The sequence below is a fragment of the Argopecten irradians genome, chromosome 3 (genome assembly GCF_041381155.1).
Source record: "Argopecten irradians isolate NY chromosome 3, Ai_NY, whole genome shotgun sequence".
Classification (NCBI taxonomy): Eukaryota; Metazoa; Mollusca; class Bivalvia; order Pectinida; family Pectinidae; genus Argopecten; species Argopecten irradians.
The window spans coordinates 39,809,962-39,824,931 of record NC_091136.1 but is presented as its reverse complement, the minus strand read 5'-3'; the positions used below and the strand labels follow the sequence as shown (position 1 = coordinate 39,824,931).

At 36.0% G+C, this 14,970-nt stretch overlaps 1 protein-coding gene across 7 annotated transcripts in view; it reads left to right on the top strand.

The window, feature by feature from the left end:
- The window catches only part of LOC138318556 (phosphofurin acidic cluster sorting protein 2-like), a 375,127-nt gene that overhangs the window by 55,109 nt on the left and 305,048 nt on the right, over window positions 1-14,970 (top strand). For 6 of the 7 annotated variants that reach the window (XM_069261019.1, XM_069261015.1, XM_069261018.1 and 3 more), the window contains 6 exons: window positions 797-839; window positions 1,096-1,135; window positions 1,459-1,603; window positions 2,023-2,279; window positions 2,443-2,550; window positions 2,912-13,697. In XM_069261019.1, the coding sequence (XP_069117120.1) occupies window positions 797-839; window positions 1,096-1,135; window positions 1,459-1,603; window positions 2,023-2,279; window positions 2,443-2,550; window positions 2,912-3,027 (709 nt within the window). In that variant the 3' untranslated portion in view covers window positions 3,028-13,697. Of the gene's footprint in view, window positions 1-796; window positions 840-1,095; window positions 1,136-1,458; window positions 1,604-2,022; window positions 2,280-2,442; window positions 2,551-2,911; window positions 13,698-14,970 lie in introns of those variants that run through there. The other variant, XR_011207887.1, reaches the window with a different exon arrangement.

Genomic DNA, 14,970 nt, shown 5'->3' with positions numbered 1-14,970 from the left:
AAAATTGAGCCTTGAGTTAGCCTAGTCAGTGATAATATTGAGTCTTGAGTCAGTTAGTTCAGTAAGTGATAGTATTTAGCCTTGAGTTTATAGCTCAGTCAATGATAATATTTAGCCTTTAGTTAGCTCAGTCAGTGATAATATTTAGCCTTGAATTAGCTCTGTCAGTGATAATATTGAGCCTTGAGTTAGTTAGTTCAGTCAGTGATAGTATTTAGCCTTGAGTTAGCTCAGTCAATGATAATATTTAGCCTTGAGTTAGCTCAGTCAATGATAATATTTAGCCTTGAATTAGCTCTGTCAGTGATAATATTTAGCCTTGAGTTAGCTCTGTCAGTGATGATATTGAGTCTTGAGTCAGTTAGTTCAGTAAGTGATAGTATTTAGCCTTGAGTTAGCTCAGTCAATGATAATATTTAGCCTTTAGTTAGCTCAGTCAGTGATAATATTTAGCCTTGAATTAGCTCTGTCAGTGATAATATTGAGCCTTGAGTTAGTTAGTTCAGTCAGTGATAGTATTTAGCCTTGAGTTAGCTCAGTCAATGATAATATTTAGCCTTGAGTTAGCTCAGTCAATGATAATATTTAGCCTTGAATTAGCTCTGTCAGTGATAATATTTAGCCTTGAGTTAGCTCTGTCAGTGATAATATTGAGCCTTGAGTTAGTTAGTTCAGTCAGTGATAGTATTGAGACCAATCTAAAAAAAATAGTTTACCTTATTTCTTTTTAGAATGTGCTTCAAGTATTTAAAATTCCAATATTGTTGTTTAAAATATTCCTATTTCTTTTTTTCAGCTCAGACGATGAATCATCTCAGATGTTTCTACCATTCCTGAGTGTAAGTGAAGGAATAGTTTTGTCTATGGTCAAATACTAAATAATACTTGTAAGGATAATAACTTACTATAGCTTTGAATCATACTGTATACCTCAATCACTCACAGCGGGTTTACAGTGTAAAGTGATTTGATAATTTAAGCCTTGACCTGTAGATCACCCGTACAAAGGTTGATAAAAATGTCATCAAGATTTTTTCAAAATTGGTGCCTTACTTACATTGTTTTATAATTTATCTTTATCTTGTATCTTTACAGGAAGTAAAAATTGGAAATCCAGAAGTACTAAATGCATCCAGTAGGTATTCACCCAGTTAGGATATTTTACTGTCCTTTCTGAGTAACTACACATTTTTGCTCACTGCACTGTCTTAATTGACACCTCTTCCATCTGAAATTTAAGATATGGTGTTGTTGTACTTGACTAGCAGATATAATCAGAATTGATCATGGATTTGTTATTGAGTTATATGGTAGATGGCTATGGTCATTAACTGTTAGAATAAGAAATAATTTTGATAATTTTCTTCCATTTTGTAACAGTGTGATCACTATTAATCCAGATAACTGTCATACATCGCAGTAAAACATTGATAACCTCCCCTGACGGTCTCATTGTAGTGGACCTGGATGACTCAAGTTGTATGGTGAACTCCCCCTCCTTGTCCAGCTCACCTCCCTCTGCCATGATTCTTCTCGATAAACCAAAGGAGACTCAGACCCCTCCTAGCTCACCCAGTGTCAACCTCACACCCACAAACCAGAGGTATGTAATAAAAACCACCCACTCACAAATTAGAGCTACGTAATAAAAACCACTCGCCCACAAACCTAAAAAAAAATATAATTAGGGCCCAGAATCAGAGTTGTTGGATTCCTATTATTATCCCTGTGTGTATGTTTGTCTTTCTATTCATCTACAACTTTTTATTTTAGATTGCCTTCTCCAAGGACCAATGTGAGCTTATGCTAAATCGTGGTGTACGGTGCCCATCAACAATTCACAAAATTTTCTTCTTTTTGAAAACTTTGGTCAGAATATTACTATGACTGCAAGCATCCCAATGGGGTGGAGATTCAAAATTGGCAGAGCCTTTGTTTTACCTAATTTAGTGACAGCTTGAACAGAATATTCCTATCCTTCACACTTATATGAAATAGTCTTATAAGTTTTATCTCTTACAGCCAAGGAGGCACCAGTGGCCAGACTGGTACGGGAGAGCTTATGGAGCTCCAGGTTGATTACTGGACCGCTACCAACAAACCCGACAGTTCAGAGAAAACCGACAAAGCCAGCAAAAAGGACAGCAATAAGTCCTCCCTCAAATCTACCTTCCGATCCCTCCAGGTGCAGCGAACAACACAATTACCCATATCACCCAGCGACAGCCAATCAGCATGCTTCTCGATGGTTGTGGTCACGAGGGAGAAAAAACAAAAAAGTAAGTTTAAGTTGGATAAGTTGGAACAAACCAACAAAAAAAAAAGATTTTTTGTTTTGTTTTTTCATGATCCTGGACCCAGATTATTATGTTGATAAACTTAAGCTTTAAATAAGAAAAGACAAATAAAACAGATATTAAAAATATTCTTGTTTTATTTCAGTTATGAGGCTTGGTAAGAAGGCCAAAGAAATTGAGTCAAAAAGCCAGGTTGTCGAGGGAATCAATAGACTTATATGTACCTCCAAAAGTCAAAACTATTCCCTCAGAGGTGAGTAAAACAATTACATTACCCCAGATATAATCCAGCTTTTAAAACAATATTAATTACATGTGTCTCCTATAACAAATATTGTAAAAGAACTATTTATTTACAAAGCAAGGAAATTGCAAGGAAATTGCAACCCTAAAGAGTAAAACATTTTCATTTTCTGTGAGTTTTAGACACTGTTATTTTAATGGCCGAGGGGTATTCCTCTCCAATGGAATATAGTAGAAAGAAGTAGAGATAGTGAAAGTTATAACACTGATAGTAGATTTGTTATCTTTATAAACAGATTTCAGTTGTTCTATATATTCATTGAAAACTTTAACTTTGGGTGTATAAATCTGTAAATTAATGTGTTTAACAGTTATGGTGGATGGGACGGAGTGGAGAGGAATCAAGTTCTTCCAGTTGTCATCACAGTGGCAGACGCATATCAAATCTTTTCCTGTTGTTGTCTTCTGTAATACGGAAATCCTTTGAAGTATCTGGCAACCCAGTATCATCTATACTGTTTGGTGGAGCTTATTTCAACATCATGTTGGGTCAAGCTTATTATAAGCACCAATTAAAGCTTGCTCCATTTTACACCACATTGAACTCAAGCTTGTCTTGTATCACATGGAGCTCTGTTGTATTGTGATGTGGACAGTGAGTCATTACATCGTTTTATTGGGCTCAAGCTTTAATACAGCATCATGTTAAGCTCAATTGAATTACAGAAGAAGGTGGCGCTTTACCCAGACATTGTTGTGTTTATGTCCAAAAAATGAACAATACAGAGGTTGTTATGTTAGCCAAAGATACATGATTTGGATAATTATAATCCTTGGTGACTTGACTGTGACTAAGACATGGTAACAAAAAGTGGGGCTTCCTTATCACCATGGTTACCATGGTAACAAAAAAGCTTTAAAATATGCAGATAAAATGGTCTTCTGTACTGTAGACATACCAGTCTCCATGACTACTGTGACAATGTCCATAGGTCAGTGATGTGACCTCATTTGCATATATGTAAAAAGTGGTGATCAGCGGATAAGGATCTATCTACGATTGAGTGAATTTGGTGTAAAACACCAATAGACCCTCTAATTCACTACAGTTGACAGAGCTAGTTATTGTGAGGCTAGATTTGTTTGTACAGAACCCATACCCAGCTATATATTGACAAAGCTAATGTGTGTGAGGTTAGATTTTGAGAGAGCTGGTTCGTGCTAGGTTTAATGTGTTTGTACAAAATGTGTAAACTTTTTGATGAACATAAGAAATAACTTAACTCTATACTTTGTACTGAACTAGTTTTGAGGCTAGATGTTTGTAAAAAAAACATAAACCCAACTGTCAGCAGACCTATTTTGTGTGAGGTTAGTGGCATTTGTATAAGATTCACTATAATTGACAGAGCTAGTTTGTACAAAGTAAGCAGGTTATACAAAACCACCCCTATGATAGACTTAGTTTATGTGAAGTTAGCTGTTTGTACGAATACATACCATCCCTATGGGTGATAGTCCTAGTTTGTGTGAGGTTAGCTGTTTGTACAAACACATACCATCCCTATGGGTGATAGGACTAGTTTGTGTGAGGTTAGCTGTTTGTACAAACACATACCATCCCTATGGATGATAGACTTAGTTTGTGTGAGGTTAGCTGTTTGTACAAACACATACCATCCCTATGGATGATAGACTTAGTTTGTGTGAGGTTAGCTGTTTGTACAAACACATACCATCCCTATGGGTGATAGACCTAGTTTGTGTGAGGTTAGCTGTTTGTACAAACACATACCATCCCTATGGATGATAGACCTAGTTTGTGTGAGGTTAGCTGTTTGTACAAACACATACCATCCCTATGGGTGATAGAACTAGTTTGTGTGAGGTTAGCTGTTTGTACAAACACATACCATCCCTATGGATGATAGACCTAGTTTGTGTGAGGTTAGCTGTTTATACAAACACATACCATCCCTATGGATGATAGACCTAGTTTGTGTGAGGTTAGCTGTTTGTACAAACACATACCATCCCTATGGGTGATAGAACTAGTTTGTGTGAGGTTAGCCGTTTGTACAAACACATACCATCCCTATGGGTGATAGACTTAGTTTGTGTGAGGTTAGCTGTTTGTACAAACACATTGATACCATCCCTATGGATGATAGACCTAGTTTGTGTGAGGTTAGCTGTTTGTACAAACACATACCATCCCTCATCCTCGATACTCCAGGTCACTTACGATCTCTACACCCCTGGACTATCTCATCGTAAAACTGGAGGCAACAGAACAGAACAGGTAATTTAGTCCTTTGATGTACATCAAAAGAACCGTATAACGGTACACTGTGGTTGACTATGTGGCTTTGAAGTTGGGCGTCGCTCTCTCTGTAGTCTTCAAAGGAAATCTTTGCTGGTCTGTGATTGGTCAAATATTTTCAGCTGAGCTGCCTTCAATTTCACTATGAGATAGTCCAGGGGTGTAGAGATCGTAAGTGATCGGAACCCCTGGAGTATCGAGGATGACCATCCCTATGGATGATAGAACTAGTTTGTGTGAGGTTAGCATGGTTTTTTACACTGTATTACCCAGTATTGTTTATGGTCACTATATTTGTGAGGTTGTACACCAAGGCCAGTAACGGTCCAGATTGCCAAATGGTTATTGTGATAGTGCTTGTGTGAATGTCCTGTAAATAACTATTTATTTATGATACCCATGGCAATGTGATCAGCTTTTCTATATGTTGTACCAATGGTCTGTGTCTCTCTCTTATATGGTCCCCAGTTACTGTATTCACGATTTAACGTATTGACTTCACGCTTTCAACGGACACCTTTCAGATGGGACACAAGGCTTTCATGCAGAGTTAACACACCTGTCCTCTGTCCTCTTATTTTGATACAATGAATCCTAATACGTGTACAGGATCTTTTTGTGCTCAGCAATCCTGAGATACTGTGAATTGTTTAGGACATAAGACTATTCCAGTGGTAGGTCTTGCACCAAAGAGTTCAATAATAATTGCGACTTATTGTCAAAATACAGTTTCAATAACATTTGATTTTCAAAGGGCCACATTAGTTCCAAGTACATGCCCATTATGTTATAACTACATGTCCATTATATATTATCTACATGTTCAGTATATTATAACTACATGTCCATTGCGGTACTTCCAAGAATACACACAAGATATTGTTCCTCCAGTTGTATTTATTATCTCTTTTTAGCATCACACCTTTTCCTCTGTTAATCTGTATATATACAATATATGTTGCGTGTGTTTGTCTGTCTCTTCTGTGTGGCTTTTATGTGATAACTAGTGCAATAGTTTTAAGATGGAGTCAACCTATCTGTATTCGCTGTTTATGGGGGGGGGGGCTGTTGTATTACACACTAAATATGTAACTCAATACCAACCTTTATTTGGAGTTGTAATCCGTAATTTTCTACGCATAGACCCACCTTTCATTTACTTTTGTTTGCTGTATACATGTGGTTTTATGGTGAATTACATATTTTATTGCTCTGTCCAGTCACACAAGAATCTATCATAAAATTATATCCCCAAATTTATATTCTGTATTACGCACATATTTCAACATGGGATGGAAAGTGTGCCAAGTCCCTGTGACTGACAGCACATTATCAACATTGAATTTAATTTTGTGATTCCCATCACATCTTTATATGTAGGATTGAAGACAAGTACTGTGCAGAATGGTTATTCCTGCAGATGTGTATCAACTACTGATAGTTTGTATGCCACTCAACTGTAGAATCAAAGAGTTCAAAGTTTATATGACGTTTATACGTCTCTATGAAATCCTACCACTTCTCTCTATACCAGTATTAATTGGCTAACAAATTGAAGTCTACTTCTCCTGACCTATTGATATAATTTCAACCAAATCCTTTAAAATGACTTACATGGGAGTGGATGTTATGCTAAGGCAAACTATGCTAGCCAAATAAAAGTTTCCCTGATAATTAAACTAATGTTTTGATGGACAGTCAGGTAGTACAGAATCTTCCCAGAGTCTGTCCTATGAAAGTGCTTTCTAAGTTGATCATCAATGAATTACTGAGTGAAGTACGAGTATGCATGGCATTGTTTTCATTAGTGTGTGGAAGCAGAATAATCCATGAAAGGAAGAAATATCATTGAATACTAGATGTTATTGATGATACAGGTTTTGTTTTAATATGCAGGTCTTCTGTGCCGCTTTTGTTTAAATCATAAAGCATTAAAAGTTATCATTTGAAGTTTGTATCTATCTTTAAGCAATATAATATGATTAGTTTTGCGGTTGACTGTAGATGTTTGTTTTGTTGGTACGTTTGTATTTTAATTGTTCAAATATCTTCTTTTTTTTCATCCATATTTTTAATTATATGATTTTGTTGTTAAATATTTTGTCATCCTTTCATATTTTTATTTGTTTTGTTGAGTACATTTATCTTTACCAACCTGCTGATTTTAAGGCAATATCTGAACATCACTCCTTTACCCCTTAAGACACATTTTGACTCTCTGAAATCTATAACTGGAACAGTATGAAATTCAAGGGTGAATGAGTAAAAGTCCTGAATATCTTATATGCTGTGTTATCAACTATACCTTCTAGAAAAACCTTTGATTCCAGATACATTTCCCGCTATATATATACTTTGCTTCAAGCTCATTTTTCCTACCTGCAAATGAAGATGTTCCTGTGTTAGTATTGCACATCATGTAGAGTAATATTCAGATGATTAACATGTTTGAAAAAAGTTATTCTTTGAAACATGTACTGAAGAAGTTTGTTTGCCAAAATTCCATATTGATGTGTATGGAGAAAATATTTGATTAAACCTGAACTCTGTACAAATACAAAATTGTACTTCATAATTTAAACCAATGCATAGATATATTGATTAAAATCTTTGGTTAAAAACTACCACAATGAGTACGTAAAGTGCTAGAAAGGTTGATGCATTATTTAGTTGTAATGTTTTGAATTTGTTTGATAAAAATTTCAAATTAAAGAAGGATAGCAAAAAATGTTAGTTTCACTTGATCTAATTTAAGTTGAGTGATGTTCACATATTGATAATGTTTTGATATTGCATGATGGCTTTTCAAATGAATTAACATGTAAGTACCGTTAATTTGAATGACTTGTGCCATTATGTTGATTTGTGATAGTATTATTTGCCCTGTCAGATTAATTGATGGGAAGCTCATTTTATTTTTTTGTCATTGTAAAAAAATGTTGTCATCTTGCCAGAATACCAAAATAGATCTTCAGTATTGACTTTGAGTTATCTCCCTTGTTCTCTTAGGTGTGACTTATGAATTGCCCACCCACCTACCCACCCCATTGTTCCTTATGAGTTAACTCCCCTTTGACTAACACTGTTCCTTCTGTTTAAACTGAAGTTACAAGAATATCCCCATTGTCCTATCTCTCCTTTGATTTATTATATATCCTATCTTAGTTTCAATTTGAGTTATCTCCCCTGATCCACTGCTGTTTGCCTTGTTTCTGAGTAATCCCTTGTTAGCTCACCTGGTCCGAAGGACCAAGGTGAGCTTATGCCATACCGTGGCGTCCGGCGTCCGTCGTCCGTCGTCCGTCGTCCGTCGTCCGTCCGTCCGTCCGTCAACAATCGACTTCTTCTCCATAACCGCTGGTCGGATTTCAACAAAATTTGACTGGTAGCATCCTTATGGGCTACTAACTGAAAATTGTACAAATGATGGGGCTGACCCCCCAGGGGCCTGAGGGGCGGGGCCAAAAGGGGTCAATTTGGCTATTTCCATATAAACGACTTCTTCTCTGAAACCAAGCATGGGATAGCACCCATAATGCAATGGTAGCATCCTTATAGGGTGGGGATTCAAAATTGTACAAATGATGGGGCTGACCCCCCAGGGGCCTGAGGGGCGGGGCCAAAAGGGGTCAATTTGGCTATTTCCATATAAACGACTTCTTCTCTGAAACCAAGCATGAGATAGCATCCATAATGCAATGGTAGCATCCTTATAGGGTGGGGATTCAAAATTGTACAAATGATGGGGCTGACCCCCCGGGGGCCTGAGGGGCGGGGTCAAATGGGGTCAATTTGGCTATTTCCATATAAACGACTTCTTCTCTGACTAAGCATGAGATAGCACTCATAATGCAATGGTAGTATCGTTATAGAGTGGGGATTAAAAATTGTACAAATGATGTGGCTGACCCCCCGGGGGCCTGAGGGGCGGGGCCAAAAGGGGTCAATTTGGCTATTTCCATATAAACGACTTCTTCTCTGAAACCAAGCATGGGATAGCACCCATAATGCAATGGTAGCATCCTTATAGGGTGGGGATTCAAAATTGTACAAATGATGGGGCTGACCCCCTGGGGGCCTGAGGGGCGGGGTCAAATGGGGTCAATTTGGCTATTTCCATATAAACGACTTCTTCTCTGAAACTAAGCATGAGATAGCACTCATAATGCAATGGTAGTATCTTTATAGGTTGGGGATTCAAAATTGTACAAATGATGTGGCTGACCCCCGGGGGGCCTGAGGGGCGGGGTCAAAAGGGGCCAATTTGGCTATTTCCATATAAACGACTTCTTCTCTGAAACTAAGCATGGTATAGCACCCATAATGCAATGGTGGCATCTTTATAGGGTGGGGATTCAAAATTGTGCAAATGATGGGGCTGACCCCCAGGGGGCCTGAGGGGCGGGGTCGAAAGTGGCCAATTTGGCAATTTCCATTTAAACGACTTCTTCTCTGAAACTAAGCACGGTATAGCACCCATAATACAATGGTAGTATCCTTATAGTGTGGGGATTCAAAATTGTGCAAATGATAGGGCTGACCCCCCGGGGGCCTGAGGGGCGGTGTCAAAAGTGGTCAATTTCCATATATATATGACTTTTTCTCTGCAACTTAACATGGGATTACGCTCATAATGCAATGGTTACATCCTTATAGGGTTTGGATTCAAAATTTTGCAAATGATGGGGCTGACCCCCCGGGGGCCTGAAGGGTGGGGTCAAAAGGGGTCAATTTAGCTATTTCCATATAAACGACTTCTTCTCTGCAACTAAGAATGGAAGAGCACTTATAGTGCAATGGTAGCATCCTTATAGGGTTGGGATTTGAAATTGTACAAATGATAGGGCTGACCCCCGGGGCCTTAGACGGCAATAGATGCGAGGTCAAAAGGTCAATTAGGCTACTATTTTCATATAAATTACTTTGTCTCTGAACCTATGTATTGGATAGCATATTTGTATGGTATCAATAGCATCATTGTATGGTTGTGATTCAAAATTAAACTTTGGGAGTCAATTTTGCTTATTTTTCTAATTGTCAGAGTCTTGTGATAATTACTAACAAAAAACCAGGTGAGCGATACAGGCCCTCTGGGCCTCTTGTTCCCACTGTGATATCCCCTAAATACCTATGTGAGTAAACTATTATATCTATCCCCTTATCCCACTGGAGTTATCTCCCGTTTGCCAGTGTGATTTATATCCCCATATCCCCTGGAGTTACTTCTTTTATCCCTAATACTAGTTATTCCCCTGATCCCACCCTCCTATGTACCAAGTGGTGTAAGCGATGGTGCTATTTTTGTATTGATTTTTATCCTACAGACAAGGCTGTCCTTGTAGATATGAGTGTTTTTATTCTTTTATTACTGTGCTAAATAGGCTGGATTTTTGGGCAAGAATTGTGAAATTTGACCGTAATTGATAAAAATATGATGTTCTGTTAGCAAGCCTTTCCTTTGAAGCTATACAACAAAAGTATCCAATTTTTGTGAAAATTTCATAAGATGTAGAAGGATATGACGAAAGGAATTTTGATTAATTACTTGTTGTGAGAGATGGAATTGATAGGCCAAAGGTTCATTCATTTCATATCGGTGTTTAATTTCATTTGGTACATGTGCTTCATTTTACTGGTACCCAATATAATTCATGATGTACTTTCATTGAGAATTAATTCTCTAGTCTTAAAGCTATTGTCATGTAGTCCCATGATTAAACATAAAATGAGACCGATCACACTTCTTTTTGAGTTTTTTTACTGTTATTCTTGGATTGACATATTTTTGTCAGATTTTGCTGCAATAGTTATTAGATCCTTTGTGATAGAGCTTTTAATTGTTATCGAGGTATCACAGTTGTGTGCAATGTTTTTTTTTTTAAATGCAATGAATGTGCTGATGTAAAAAGTAGTAGTACTGGCTCAGAGTTATTTCCCTTGCGTAGTTACCAGTGTAGTTTAGGTATGGGCAGTTGATCAGTAGGAATTATTTTATGAGGTTACTATCTCATTCCAATCATCACTTTTTGAATGTAGTTATTTCTTGCAATGCATTGAGATTTTTGTGAATAAACTTTTAGGGAGATAAGTGCAGCACTGACTTGGGATTAGAACAGACAAATTGAGTAGCAGATAGATAATATGAAAAATGTCAAATTATTTAAGTTAAAAAAGTGTTAGAAATTTGTCATTTAGTTGTCAGATTATTTTAGATAAATGACAGTTACATCTTGTAGTATTATGTCACCGAAAACAGCTGTTTTCTTTTGTTAATTATCAATGGCCATGATGTATCATGGCCAAGACCTGATGATGATTTGCCCAGAATATGTGATCAATCACAAGGGTAATCATTTAGTTATAGCAGATTTTCTGTTGTTTTGTCATATATTTTTTTCATGTTGTTTTTAAAAGTTTATATTTTTGCATTTTTATTCATCAGAAGAGTGCTTTGTTTTTATTTTGATGAAAATGTACAGCTTTTTCACACAGAAAAAAAATAATAGTGTGAATTGTTGGAAAAAGTTCCCAGATTTCAGAAATGGTGGTATGCATCCTATAGAATTGGTGTATAAAGGAATGCATTTGTAAAAATAGTTCACACAATGTCTCTATAGATTGATTTTCTTATTGTCTCTGTAGACTTTTAGTTTCATAATAATAACATTTGTAGTAGTAAGAGATTCTAAAGTTGCATTTCTTCCTTCTGCCACACACATTACACAGAGGATTCTGTCGATCATTAAATATACTACAGGTACCCGAGTAGTATTTTATGTGTGTAGTAGTAAGTGGCTACCTCACAGCTTGACCATATTATTGTATTTGCTGTAATTAGCGCCCAGGTAAGGGAACCAAAATTTTAAGTTCATGTGGACGAGAGAAAAAATGTCAGCAATAGTTTTAATTCTTTCCGTACTCATAGAACATTAATCTGTCACATTTGCCTTCTTTCCTTGATTTGATACACATTATTATGTCATGATTCAAATGTGAAAGACTGTAAGATTATTTAATCCATGGGATGAGGGTTGTATATTTATATATATAACACTGTAAGATTATTTAATCCATGGGATGAGGGTTGTATATTTATATATATAACTTTAACTTCTTGTCCACAAGCAATCTCTCCCAGGGTGCATTGCAGTCCCAAAATTTCACCTCTGTAAACGGCCCAGCGAAATTTCAAGATTTTTGAAAAACGTATTTCGGAGACATACTAAATTCTCAAATACATACTGTATGTTTCCTTTTGTATCCTTTTCCTGTAAATAACTGTCAGTTCTGACATAATATAATATCATTTAATATCAAACCACACAATTATGGATTCTTTTGCAGATACACTTAATTTACTTGTGAGTGAATAGTCACGATTTGCATATGATGCCCGTCGTTTCAAAAACAATCATTGTGACGTCATATATACAGGGGGTGCAATGTATTAAACAATCGTCAATGACGTTATGTTCTGTGACCCGAGGTCAACAGACAGCCAGTTCGTGAGCTGTTGACAGAGGTGAATGTGGGGAACCAATGAACTTTGGGAGAGATTGGTCCAGAAGAGGGAAAGAGACCTTATAGGAAGACAGATGCTAATTATGGCAAATACACTGTGTGGTTACACTGCACCATTACAGAAATCTCAATTTCTCATACTCCACAATACATAGTATACTGGCATTGATGTTTTCAGTAAAATGTTATAAATTCTGTATTTATTCAAAATTCTTCTGAAATGTATACATTCTCATACCAAAAAGGTCACAACTAGCCTGAATATATGGATATTGAATCTTTGAAGATGTTGTAAGTTCTGATTTTGGAGTTATGTTAATTAAGTTATTGTACACGGACATGTATAACAATTCTGTTTGAATCCTATAACTTTAATCACACATCTTACGAAACAACACTCTGTCACCTAAACATATTGTTAAAAACAGTTCTATTGAATGTTTCCATTACTATGTGAGACATGTCACTCATGCACATCACACAAGGGTTCCTTTCTAGCCATGTTAGTCATATCATACAACATAAGCTGTGTTTTCTGTTACTTAACACATTCTGCTGCACTTTCTATCAAAAACCACATTAATTAAGTATTCTGTCAAAAAATGCTACTTTGTCAAACGATTGATATTCTGTCAAACAACACATCCTATAAAATAGCACTTTTCCTGAAGCAACCCAATCTGAAAAAGCAACAGTTACACAAAAAGATGTATAATTGACTAAACTTACTTTCTATATAGATATATGTTGTTTGATTGTTGTTGTTAGGTTTACAGTCTGCCTTGTTTGTTTTCTGATGATGATGCCCACTATAATCATGGCATTAAATATTAGAAGTTGTGTGCAGTACCAAACATTTGTCAAATCATGATGAACTATATAATGTAATGATGTTGTAAAATGATTGATGGTAGTTTTGTCTTTTCCTGTGTCAATATATATATCACTGCTGCGGATGTGTATTACTAATTGACACACTAATTAACATGCTTTTAATGGAATACAAACCTGTCATCGAGAATAATTACAAGATTTTTTTTATGAAGAGAGATGAAATGAAAACCCGAATTTTAAGCATGTTTTATGGATACTTACTCCCACATACAATCTCCCTGTACCAAATATAGGTTACAACAGAACAATAGGTGATTGTCTCATGATGTCGACCTTTCCATGACCTTTGTATTATAGAGTTCATGGAGATTTAACAAGGTGACCTCTAACTAACACAGGCCTTAATGGCTTTTGTTACTAATAGACTGATAATTCATGTAAAACATTTTTAATGAACAATAAAAGATCAGTCATAGAAATGTTTGTTATTTTCATATGTGTATGCATGTATGAATTGTATTTGTTGTTGTGTGAATGTATATGGGCCTAATTAAATGATTGTATTTATTTACAAAGACATAAAACTTACAGCACATTCTGTCAGTCAACCTTATCTGTCACTATGTAAAACAAATTCTTTTTATATCCAAAGTTAGGGACTCAAGGGTATTCTGATATCATTCTGTCCATCCATAGAAGAAGTTTTTCCTGACAACTCTTATTAAACTACTGGATCAATTTAAATGAAACTTGCCAGCAATCAATGTTGAGGGCCATATGTAAATCTGTAGGGTGTTGCCACAGGTTTTTGTTGAGATAAAAATGTTCAGATAACTCCACATAAACTACTGGGTTTAATTTCAATGAAACCTTACAGCCAATTTGGAGACCATGTGTAGTGTGTATGCAGGTCATTTTTTTGCCGAAATTTTGGTTGCCATTGTAATTATCAGGCACCATACATAGGTTTTGTAAAATGTAAATAGACTTATCAGCTTTTTGATCAATTTTCTTCACCTTTAAATTTGTGGAAAGTGAATTGTTGTAACATATGGATGTCTATAATTTGACACATTCCATGTTTCATTAATCTCAATGAAAGATACAGTAAAACATGTTTATAATGAACATGCTTACAAATTCATAGTTATAACATAGGTATATAGATATTTCTCTCATACTTATGTAATACTGGCTGGTCCAGGGCAATACACTCATGTCGCCTGAATCTTTAGTGAAGGCTACCCATGCAATAAAGCCTTGTGGCTTCAACAAAATTACTATAATACAAACACTGCGTTGAAAATATCACGCATGTTTTCATGTATGGAAAATTGACTTGCAGTCACTTTTTTTCCAAATTTATTTCAAAATGGCGGAAAATTATAGAAGGAAAATTGTAATAAAACGTCCAGGCATAAGAGAAAAACACTCTTTCATATGCTGATATGAAAGATAGGGATATAAAATTCTATCCTCGGGATCAAAAAATGTTATAAAACCCTCGGCAAGCCTTTGGTTTTACACCATTTTGTGACCCTCGGGTAGAATATCCCTATCCTTTATATATATATATAAAAGAGTCTTATAGTAACCTGATTCCCTGTTAAGGTTCATACAAGATGTTTAATGTACTATACTTATAACAATGTAATTTTGTTGGTCCTCGGAAAATTAAACCTTACTGTTATGTGTACAACACTTGTTATCTGACTATATGAAGGCCAAGGTAGAATTCATTTGGTAACTAAA